Raw genomic sequence first — 11,896 nt, 5'->3', positions numbered from 1 at the left:
GTGATGACCTTGGGAAGGAACCCAAGGCCTCTCTGGGATGGGGGGTGCAAGGGCGCACACTCCTTGCCTGGGGTGTGGGCTCTGAGGCCCCGCATCAGCTCACCGTCGCCCCCAGCGGGGCCGGGACAGCAGCTGTGCCCTCCGGCTGGGTCGTGTGCTGCCTGGCCTGGCCTCCTGGGCACCCACCGTAGTTGGCGTTGGCAGTGGCAGGAGCAGCATTCGGCCTTTCCTGGTCACTCAGCACCGTCCACTCACCTGGCTAGACCAGGGGGAGAGGGGAGCCCCGTGATCAGGCTGCAGCCTTGGCCGCCGTGCTCTCGGCCTGACTGCCCCCCTCTTGGCTGTGGGCTGTGCCCCCCGCAGAGGCTGTTGCGAGTCTGGCTGTTTCTGCATGAGCGGGCCCGGCAGAGCGACCACGCTGATCTGGGCTGGCAGCTCCTGTCTGCGGAGACCACCGGGACCTCCAGGGGCGGTACCAGTCAGGAAGCACATCCGCCATCGCCTCCCAGGTCCCCATCTGCCACCAAAGGGCCCCCGGCCTGGCTGCTGCCCAGCTTCCCTTAGAACAGAGGGTCCTGTCTAGGGTCCCGGGTGAAAAGGGGTGAAGTGGTTGAGCGGCTCCAGCAGTTTGCCCATCTGTCATCCATCTCCTTCCAGCTCCTGACTTTAAATGCCATCCAGCCCGGCTGGTGTGGCTCAGCGGCTGAGTGTTAACCTGTGAACCAGGAGGCCACGGTTCAATTCCCGGTCAGGGCACAGGCCCAGGTTGCAGGCTCGATCCCCAGTGTGGGGCGTGCCGGAGGCAGCCAATCAATGATTCTTATTCATCACTGATGTTTCTATCTCTCTCTCCCTCTCCAGTCTTCTCTGAAATCAATATATATACATGTATATATGTATATGTGTGTATATATGTATATATGTAATAAAACAACAACATGCAAATGCCTTCTCGCTATATACTCAAAAGAATTCCGTCAAGGCCCACCTGGCTCCTACGCTAGGCTAAAGGCCAGACACTAGGAGAGCAGAACCGAGTAAGCTCCAGGAGGGCTTCATGGCTAACTGGGGGGTGGGAATCCGAGAAGACTGCCTGGAGGAGGAGGACTTGGCAAGGGGAAGATGTGGAGGGAGAGGAGTGGTCTGAAGCAGATGGTGGCAGGTCTTGAAGGCACCTTCTGTGTTTCTGTTTCTCTTTCTCTCCATTTCTGTCCTCTGTCTCCATGTTTCTCTGTCTCTTCACTTTCTCTTTATCTGTCTTTTTGTGTCTCTCTCCTCTCTCTGCCTCCATCTCCTGTGCCCAGTGCCTTGGCTAATTCCTTGACTGTGGGCATAAAAAGAGGATTAGCTAAGGTCTCACGAGTCCTCCTGGAGTCCCTAATTCCATGGCTCCCTGTCTCTCACACGGAAATGATGGATTTGTTCTCAGTTCCTAATTAGCTAATTATGCCTTGGCTCCATGGCCCTGGGACTCCCGGGGCCCCAGGGAGGACAATGAGCTGGGGCCCAGCTCAGTAGAGGGAGGTGGGAGGGAGGAGGGATCAGCTGCCATTCAGGGAAGTCAGCCGGCAGGTTTTCAGGAGCCTTTCAGAATTTTAATATCCTGGAGAACAAGGGAAATGTAATTAATTGAGCAAAAAGGCTGGGCCCAGGGGAGCAGCCAGGCAGGGACTGTCCTGTGCTGCTTCCTAGAGCAGCGGTTCTCAACCTGTGGGTCGCGACCCCTTTGGGGATCGAACGACCCTTTCACAGGGGTCGCCTAAGACCATGGGAAAACACATATCTAATTACATATTGTTTTTGTGATGAATCACTATGCTTTAGTTATGTTCAATTTGTAACAATGAAAATACATCCTGCCTATCAGATATTTACATGACGATTCATAACAGTAGCAAAATCACAGTTATGAAGTAGCAACGAAAATAATTTTATGGTTGGGGGTCACCACAACATGAGAAACTATATTAAAGGCATTAGGAAGGTTGAGAACCACTGTTCTAGAGGCTTTTCTGATCTGGCCCCTTCTCTCAGTCGCTGCGCTCACCTCCGGCCTTGCCCTGGCCTCCAGGATTGCCCCTTCTTGTTTAACCCCAGACCCATCTGGGCTCGGTCTGCTTAGAAATCTGCCGACTGGCCTCCCCAACCAGTCACCCGGCGCAGAGCCCCACAGTCCTTAAACCCCCAAGCACAACCTGTGTGCTCTGAATGGTCACGCCTTTGCCCCAAGCTCCCGCCAGGTGAGGGCCCAGCGCATGTCTGCCCCTTCGGGAATGCGCCCAGAGCTGCCCACTCCCTGGCCATGGTCCTTTCACCCCAACACTGTGGCCCCCTGTCCCCCTGCTGCTAGACTGCAAGTTCGGAGGGGGTGAAATGGGACTTGTTCGTCCTTGGACCCGCCATGTGGCCGGCACGGCGTGCTATCGGTGTCTGATGGGTGAATGACGGCGGGACACCAGGCAGGCCTGTGATGACTCCTGTGACATTCAGACGGGTTGTAGGACGCTTCTTCTGTTTTGTTGCTTCCCTCCTCCCAACACCCCCTGGCTTCCCTTTCGGGGGGTGGATGCAGGGAGTTGGGGTATTGAGCCTTTCCTGAGAGGAGGTTGACTGAATTTTGTGGGGAGGGGGCATGGGGCTAGGTTTTTGTTGTGTGTTTTTTTTTAAACTTCCAAGCTCTTTTTAAAAAAAATATATTTTATTGATTTTTTAAAGAGAGGAAGGGAGAGGGATAGAGAGTTAGAAACATCGATCAGCTGCCTCCTGCACACTCCCTACTGGGGATGTGCCCACAGCCAAGGTACATGCCCTTGACCGGAATCGAACCTGGGACCCTTGAGTCCACAGGCTGATGCTCTATCCCCTGAGCCAAACTGGCTAGGGTGGGGCTAGGCATTAATTATTGATTAGAAAGCACTCCACATAGAGCTCATGATGCAAATCCCAAATAATTACCCGTGTGAATAACCACCGCAGCATCGCCCCTGGAATACGTAAAACTCGGGGCAGGGCCACTGTTCTCCTTATCGCCATCTCTCCCTCCTTTCCTCTCCAATCTTCCACTCTCCCCGTGACTTCCGCTTCACGCATTCACCAGCAGTCGTTCCACAGATGTTGGCTGAGCCCCTGTTCTGGGCCGGGACCTGCTGGGCTCTGGGAGCTCCGAGGTGACTCAGACACAGGCCCTGTCCCCGAGAGCTTTCAGCCAGTGGAGGAGCTGGGAAGGTACCCCAGCGCAGGAAGAAGACTAGATGTTGATGGGCACTTCATGGTTGTGCGGCATGTAGCCTGCACACGTGCACGGCAGCCCCGGCCAGGTTGGGCTGGGATTGCCCCGAGCAGGAGAGGATGAAGTCTACTGGGATGGAATGGAAGTGCTATGGGAAGGCTTCTCAGAGAGAAAGTAGCGCTTCACCTGGGCTGTGGTGGCCGAACAGGGGTTTTCCAGGCAAAGGGGAGACGGAAGAAAGAGAGAAAACGTGAGTGAAAGCTTGGAGGTGTGAAATCCATGGTATGTTTAGGGAACTTCAAATAATTTGGTATTGCATAGGGGTGCAAACTGGTTAGAGGGAGGGGGGCGGGGAGAGATGAATCTAGAGAGGTAGGCAGTTGTGGATCTCACAGGATCTTGGGTGTGTGTGTGTGTGTGTGCAATCAAGGGTGATACCAACTTTTGACTCTCTTTGGGGCCACAGACACTTGTATGTGAACCTTCTCCCGGAAAAATTCATGGTATCGTACCTCCATCTTTTACAGCAATGTCATAAGGCTCATGAACCACCTCCCAGGCCCCCCCGCAGCTTCCATGGGTGAGGGGAGCCCGAGATTGTCATGCATGGTGGTGACATGTCCAGGTTTGAGTTCTAGAGGGTGGCTGTTGTCAGGAGTCGCCCCCTCTCTGTCCCGGGCTCAGTTTTCCTTGGGCTGGCTTCCACCCCAGGCAGGCACTGCCCTCCGGAGGCAAGATGGCCTTAGCCGTTCAAGGCCCAACTCCTGTTCTGCAGAAAGAGAGCATTTTCCTCCAGCAGAAGTCTCGGGGCTGACTCTCATTGGTTCTGACTGGGGTCACATGCCCATCCTGGACCAACGCCTGGGGCTGGGGGAACAGAAAATGCTGATTGGCCAGGCCTAGGCCATGTGATCCCTCTAGGGAGAGCAGGTCAATTTCACAGGTAGGGGGTGGCCTGGGGGTGGGGGAGATGAGCCTGTGGAGAGAGAAAAGGCATGGAGGGTATGGATGGGTCAGCCCAGGCAGGAGGGGGCAGAAGGGGGCAGGAGGGGGCAGAAGGGAAGAATGGGGAGACAGATGTGAAGAGTAAGGGTGTGGGGTGGGGCTGGAAGCTGCTGTGTTCTGTTCTCCATTTTCACTGGGGGCAGGTGTGGGAGCCCCATGGTTTGCTGAAAGTTGGCGTGGCCCTTTGCAGGGCGGTTGTGTCTTCTTGGGCCCCTTTGCTGAGAGTCCTTATCCTCCGAGAGGGAAAGGGATTGGCTCATGGCCCCACAGGCCAGCAGGGCAGGATCTGAACCAGACTCTCTCTAAATCACAGACTTTCTCTCCCTACCTGTTGGGTTTCAGGATGTCAGCCCCTCCAGGGTGTGACTGACTGCCTTTCCCACGCCTGCCTGACACCCCCCGCCCCCCTCAGGCCACCTGGTCCCCCTCCCCGGGGACTCGTCTCCATTCCCATTTCCCCATTTTCTCCTCTTTTTGCTGCTGGCTCAGCTGGCTCATTGCAGCTATTTCTCAGGACATCAGGCCAGATCTGAGTCCCTCGCTGGCCATGTCTCTTCTGTAGGTGGCTCTGCCTGGTTCCATCATGCAGTGGGCTGGGTCAGCAGGGTGGTTCTGACTGGTCCCGGTGTGTCCTGGCCTGCGCGGGGACCGCTGACTGCCCTGGAGATGAAGGGCTTTCGGGCCACACTCATTAGGCACCTGCTGTGCCCATCCTGGGAGGGTGCTGGGCACAGTGAGATGAGCCCGCCTTGGTCCCAGGCCCTGGATACTGGAAGGAGTGCGAGGCCTGGTGTCCGGACACCCAGTTTAAACCCACACGCTGCCATTGTCCAGCTGTGGGACCTGGGCAGGGAGCTTCAGTTCTGTGAGCCTCCAGGTGCCTCTTCTATAAAATAGGGGTAAATAACCAACCTCACAGGGTTGCCATGAAGACTGAGAGAGGCCATAGTTGTGCATTACCCAGAAGAGTGCTTGGCACATAAAAGGTGCTTCACAAATGCCTGCTTATTCACCCACAATCTAGAGGAAGTGCAATGGGGCCCAGAGCCACTTCCATGGCCCCTGGGTGGAGGGGCAGATACCAAGGAGAAGGTCTGGGCCGCGTGGCTCCACCTCTCCCCCCAATCCCCTCTCTCTGTTTCTCTCGCCCTGCTCTCCTGGCTCCTCTTCGGGCCTCTGCTCCCTGTCTGACCACCCCCCCTCCCCTCCCCTGCAGGTATGCGGATCCTGGTGAACCTGCTCCTGGACACGCTGCCCATGCTGGGGAACGTCCTGCTGCTCTGCTTCTTCGTCTTCTTCATCTTTGGCATCATCGGCGTGCAGCTCTGGGCCGGCCTGCTGCGCAACCGCTGCTTCCTGGAGGAGAACTTCACCATGTGAGTGCGGGCCCGCCCCCGGCGGCTCCCGGCAGCTTCACCTGGGGCACCCGTGGTGCTGAGTATCTTAGGGCCAGGAAGGTCTCTCCACTGAGCACCTGTTCCCAACGCTTATTCCCAGGGGTGCGGGGAGGTCAGCGGATGTGCCAGGTGAGTTGGTGGTGGGTTTCCTCTGAATGGCTGGATGCCAAAATGAGCACGAAGGCCTCTGAGCTCTCAAAACTGGTGTCGCAAAGTCCCCGTCTAAACTAGGCCCTGAGGTGTGCGTTCAGCTCCTAGAGACTCTCACTTAATACAGTTTTCACTTGGCAATTGGGGGTCAGGGCCAACACAGTGGAAGCAGCAAACTACAGGTGACCCTTGAACAGCACGGGCTTGAACTGCATGGGTCCACTTATACACAGGTTGTTTTTGAGAAATATATTGGACATTTTTTGAAGAGCTGTGACAATGTAAAATCCTAAGATGAACCTTAGGATTTTCTTTTATTTAGAAAAGAAAATTTCAAATTGATTTTAGAGAGGGAGGAAGGGAGAGAGATAGAGAGAAACATCAATGTGTGAGAGAAACATTGATCGGTTGCCTCTGCATAGGCCCCAACCTGGGATCGAACTCACAGCCGGGGTATGTGCCCTGACTGGGAATCGAACCCATGCACTTGTGGTGCATGGGATGACACTCCCAACCAACTGAGCCACACCAGCCAGGACAGGATTTTCTTAATAACATTTTCTTTTCTCCAACTTGCTTTATTGTGTGTATGGTGTGAGGTAGGGATCTACCTTAATTATTTTCCAAATGGACAGCAATGATCCCAACACCATTTATTGTTTCCTCCTTTCATTCCCCATGGATCTAAAAAGGTATCTTTGTAATATACTAAGTTCTTTTTTAAACATGGGCTTTCCCCTGTCACTGTGATGTTCCATGATTCTTTCTGTTCTGGTTACAATATCACTGCATTCATAGTTTGTATATTGCTGTCTTGCAGGGCTGTACGCCACTCATTTCTTGTTTTAAAAAATTGTCCTGACTGTTCTTATCCAGATAAATCCTAGAACTATCTGGCCAGGTTCCACAGACAAAATCCCATCGAGATTTTGGTTGGAATTCCGGTGAATCACAGATGACCCTTGCAGGAGGCAGGGCAGGGATTGTTATCTCTGTTTTTCAGATAAGGAAATGGAAATTCAGGGAGGGGAAGTGACCAGTCCGAGGCCCATAAATGGGGAGGGTGGGTCAGTAAATCCAGCATCTGTTCATTGAGCACCTACTCTGTGCTGACCAAACAGTGTGTGGGGACTAGGGATACTGAGACCCAGTCTTTGTCCTAAAAGAGCCAGCCTCCCAGGGGAGTTGAGTGCATGTGCCCCAGGAGCAATAGTGGAGGCGTGTGCAGGGTACAGTCTGGCCACAGGGGGCCCAGGATCAGTCCTGCTTGATCCTGAGAAGGCTCCCTCAGGGAATCCTTCTGGGGGGTGGGTGACCCTGGAACTGACCACAGTGGTTATAGGCGGTGGGGGTGGGGGGTCGTGTTTTGTGGCCGTGGCAGAGGTGAGGAAAGGTATCCCAGGCAGAGGGAACAGCATGTGCAAAGGCCTGGAGGCCATAGCAGTGACCCCTCCCCTTCTCCCCTTTTGCCCACCATCACTGTGGACAGACAAGGGGATGTGGCCCTGCCCCCCTACTACCAGCCGGAGGAGGACGACGAGATGCCCTTCATCTGCTCCCTTTCGGGGGACAACGGCATCATGGGCTGCCATGAGATCCCTCCGCTCAAGGAGCAGGGCCGCGAGTGCTGCCTGTCCAAGGACGATGTCTACGACTTCGGGGCGGGGCGCCCGGACCTCAACGCCAGCGGGCTCTGTGTCAACTGGAACCGCTACTACAATGTGTGCCGCACCGGCAGCGCCAACCCCCACAAGGGGGCCATCAACTTTGACAACATCGGCTATGCCTGGATCGTCATCTTCCAGGCGAGACACTAGCCCCGGTGCTGGGGCCTGGGGGCTGGGGGTTGGTGGGGTGGGGTGGATTGAGCAGCTTCACCTGGCCACCAGGGCTCTGTGCTCAGCATTTGCCACTTCCTTCATTGAAATCTGCCCGACTTGCTGGCACGATAGGCACTGTCATGCCCACATTATAGACAGAGCAACTGAGGTTCAAAGAAAGGGCTATAGGACCTTGGGGATACTGCTTGATGTCTCGGTGCCTCAGTTTTCACATCCCTAAAATGGGTAACAGCTCCCCCACCTTGAATGGCTGAGAAAAATTGGCCGGATGATGTGGGCAGAGCGGTCACCCCCGTGTGCAGGGAGTGCTCAGTCAGGTCACTGAGGACAGCAGGAAGGAGGGGCAGGAGCAGGAGTGGTGGTGTGAAGCCCCCTGAGGAGGGAGCGGGCCTTACTGGGGGGCTGCTCCACTCACTTTGCTCTGGGAGCGGCAGGACCACGGAATTCAGAGCTTCCAGGTGTGATGTGACCACAGCCCAGCGCTGTACCCTGGGACCCTCCGGCTGGAGAGGGTAGGCGGGCTGCCCAGGGGCCACCTGCTCGTGCGTTTGCCAGCAGTGAGCAGACAGCAGAGCTGGGGAGGAGACCCCTGTGTGTGTCTTGCCTCCCTCTCCCGGAAGGAGTGTGTGGGGACAGAGTCACACCAGCCTCATCACTGCCACACTCCAAGGCTCTGCTGGGCTCAGGCAGCCCTGCTGGGTGGGCTCCATCAGCCCCATACACCGAGGAGAAGCAGCTGAGGTTTAGAGAGAGCCGGAGCCGGAGACCAGGGACCCCTACTTGCAGGAGGTGGTAGACTAGGAAGGGGGCGGGCTCTGGAGCGACAGGGATCGGACCAAGCGTCTGTTCTGCTCCCTGGCTGTGTGATCTTGAGCAGGTGCCCTAACCTCTCTGAAACTCAGTTTCTCTCCTGTATAATGAGGATGACGACGGCTGGCCTGTATGAGAGGTAATGCGTGTCAAGCATCCTGGCGCACAGTAGGGCCTCTGTCTGGGGCGCTGCCTTTGCTGCCTGCCCTTGCTGAGAATCGGCCTGGCTCAGGCCCGCCCTCCCCTCTGCTCTGTCCTGGCTGCAGGTGATCACCCTGGAAGGCTGGGTGGAGATCATGTACTACGTGATGGATGCCCACTCCTTCTACAACTTCATCTATTTTATCCTGCTCATTATAGTAAGTGTCTGAGGAGCCGCGGCTGTCCGGGCAAGCTCAAGGACCCACGGGCCAGGGGGGAGGCGGGGGGTCTTTGGGAGCCCCCGGGGAGCTCCTCAGAGCCAGAAAGACGGGGTGGGAGAGAACGGGGGAGGAGGGCAGTTTTTTAAATGCAGCTCAGCAGCCGGTGATTGAAGGGAGCTGTCAGGGGCGGTACTGGAGGCATCCATCACTTCCGATTGTCTTCATTTCTCATCCTGGCATCTGAGTCCACCCCCGGCTCCCGCTCCTGTTTCTCGGCCTCGTCGTCCCTGGGAAAACATGCTTTTCATTGACCTGAGCCGGGTGCAGCCCCGGGATGGAAGCTCTCCGGCTCCAGCTTAGCCCTCTTGTCCCGGCTGCTCTGAGCCGGAGGCCCAGGCTGCTTCCCGAGCAGGCTCTGGAGAGGAGACCGAGCCTGCCATGACCTGGCGGAGCTCCCCAAGACTCTGGGAGGTCCCCACCCCCCACCCGCAGGCAGCCCTGCCTTGTTGGGGGACCTGGAGACCGAGGAGGCACTCCATCGCCTCACCCCCCTTCCGGGCCAGCCCCGCCTGCCTCCCCCCACAGTCTCGCCCGAGAAGCGCATCCACCCTGTCTGACTGCAGCTGCAGCCACTGTCCCCACACAGTCCCCAAATGTCAAGGTGACTCACTCCTGGGCTAGTGGCTGCCGGCGCCCTCTGCTGTGAGCTGGCTGCTCTGGCCTCCTGGGGTGGGAGAGGCCACACTGACCCTCTCGGGCAGCACCCCATCCTGAGCTGGTAGGACCTTGACCTGGGGGTTCAGGACAAGCTGACAGGTGACCTGAGACACACCTGCTGTTGGCTGTGCTCTGTGCCTACCTGGGGAGGCTGGGGCCGTGGGCCCATAGGAGACACCCGGGGGAAAGGAGGCAGGAGCAGGCTTTGTTCAGAGCTGCCGTTCACCCCCTGGTTGGTTCAGTCTCTCCCCGGCACATTCAGGGAGGCCTGCACTGCACCCGGCCCTGGGCAGAGCTGGGGGCTGAGCCGGGGGTCAGACAGGCCCTGCCGGGGGGAGCTCTTAGTCCCATGGGGAAGATGGGTACAGCGACAGCATCTCAGGAGCCATGATAGTGGGGCACCTGAGAAGGCTTTAAGCTAGCTCAGAGGAGGGTGGGGGCGTGGGAGGAGGTGACACCAGAATTGAGCCTTAAAGGCTCGGGGGTGAGGGAAATGCAGGGTGCATTCACAGAGGCCCTGATGCAGGCAGACCCTCCTGCAGGGGGACACGACCCACTGGGGTGGCTAGAGAAGCCTCGATTCCAGAGGGAGGCTGAGGGATGCTCTGGCTGCTCCTCCGGGTGGAGTTCGGGGTTGATTCTGGGTTAGTAACTCCTGAGTGGCCCAGAGCAGGCCCCTCCACTCCTGAGCTCACAGTGAAATGGGGAACAGGGCCAGTCCAGGCAGAGCCTGGGGGGCTGGGCGGTCACTTACCCCCTCAACCCTGGCCACGCAGGGCCACCTGCTCGCTCCGTAGATGAGGAGCAGGCACCCCGGAGAGGTGAGGTGCCCGCCATGCCCCTGAGGAGTCCTCAGACCCAGATCCCCAGGGCTCCGTCTGCTTACAGAAGTCCTCAGCTGGTCCTGCTGAGCCTCCCATTTTACAGATGGGGAAATGGAGGCCCAGGGCAGCAGCTGCAGGGGTAGGCTGGGTAGAAGGCTGATAGGTGTGAGCTCCAGAGGGCAGGATCTGAACTCCTCACAGGCTGGTACGGAGCAGGTCCCCAGGAAGTGTGAACGAGTGGGGCCTGTTCTTACCTGGGAATTTTCCCAGAGTCCTCTCAGTCCTGAAGCTCTCACCTCACGGCCCCAGAACCCCAGCTCCCCAGCCATGCTGTCGGGGAGAGGCGGGAAGGGTGAGTCAGTGACGGATTCAGCCTGCAGGAACTCCTGGTGGGCAGCCTGGAAGAGGGTGAAAAGCCACCACCCAGCCCCTCACTGGCAGGGCCTGAGCCCGCGCAAAGGCTTAGTGAATGCCAGGGAGGGGCCCACCCTCTGGAAACCAGAGCAGGAGGGACCCCTGGAGCTGAGCCCTGGGACTTGAGGTGGCAAGAATTCCTAATGCCACTGGGCCGCTTCCCCCCTCACCCCATCCAAGCCCAGATAGGACCACACCAGCGACAGCTTCTCAGGGATGCTCCTCTGCTCTTGTCCGGATGCCCAGCTGGGGCCAAAGGCAAGGTCAGAGAGAGCAGGGCTGACGTGGGCCTCAGGGCCCGGAAGGCCTGGGAGGGGCCTCGGTGCTGAGTCCCTGGTGGGAGGGCAGTGAGGCCAGAGCTGGGGTCCGAGGGGAGCGGGTTTGGAGCAGGTCCCCGTGGAGCCTGGGGAGCTGCCTGGGCCACGGCCGCCTGCGGCCCTGACGTCCTCTGGGAGCAAGGCCTCAGCGCTCTTTTCCTGTCCCTGCCTGTGCTGTGCCTCTCCGTCTCTCCGGGCCCTCCGCCTCCTTCCTCGTCTCCCTCTGCTGCCCGTCTCTGCGTCTCTGCGTCTCCCGTGGCCTCTGTCCCAATCCTCTCTGAGCCTCTCTCTCTCCCTCCCTCTCTCTCTCTCTCTCTCTCTCTCTCTCTCTCTCTCTCTCTCTCTCTCTCTGTTGGTGTCTCTCCTTGTTCTGCTCTCTGTGCACCTGCTATCCCTGGTTGTCTGCCTCCCGCTCGGTCCTTCCCCCGTCCTGTCCCGTAACTGCCCCTCCTCCTGTCGCCCTTTCTGCTCTTGCTCCGCCTCCTCACTCGTCTCCATCTCTGCGTCCCTGTCTGTCTCCATCTCTGTCTCCCTCTGGCCCCACCCTCACTGCTGCCTCTCCCACCCTCTGTCCCCCCTTCCCTGTCCTCTCCTCCCGTTGGTCACAGGTGGGCTCCTTCTTCATGATCAACCTGTGCCTCGTTGTCATAGCGACCCAGTTCTCGGAGACCAAGCAGCGGGAGCACCGGCTGATGCTGGAGCAGCGGCAGCGCTACCTGTCCTCCAGCACGGTGGCCAGCTACGCCGAGCCGGGCGACTGCTACGAGGAGATCTTCCAGTACATCTGCCACATCCTGCGCAAGGCCAAGCGCCGCGCCCTGGGCTTCTAC

The 11,896-nt window shown here is 57.9% G+C and overlaps 1 protein-coding gene across 1 annotated transcript in view; it reads left to right on the top strand.

Annotated features, from left to right (window-relative positions):
* The window catches only part of CACNA1I (calcium voltage-gated channel subunit alpha1 I), a 108,137-nt gene that overhangs the window by 59,598 nt on the left and 36,643 nt on the right, over nt 1-11,896 (top strand). Inside the window, exons 4-7 of the mRNA XM_015571918.1 lie at nt 5,451-5,610; nt 7,271-7,586; nt 8,699-8,791; nt 11,675-11,896. Coding sequence (XP_015427404.1) covers nt 5,451-5,610; nt 7,271-7,586; nt 8,699-8,791; nt 11,675-11,896 — 791 coding nt within the window. The remainder of the gene's footprint in view (nt 1-5,450; nt 5,611-7,270; nt 7,587-8,698; nt 8,792-11,674) is intronic.

This window comes from Myotis davidii, unplaced genomic scaffold, assembly GCF_000327345.1.
Source record: "Myotis davidii unplaced genomic scaffold, ASM32734v1 scaffold428, whole genome shotgun sequence".
Classification (NCBI taxonomy): Eukaryota; Metazoa; Chordata; class Mammalia; order Chiroptera; family Vespertilionidae; genus Myotis; species Myotis davidii.
The sequence above is the reverse complement of the archived record's forward strand: the minus strand, read 5'-3'. Positions and strand labels throughout refer to the sequence as shown.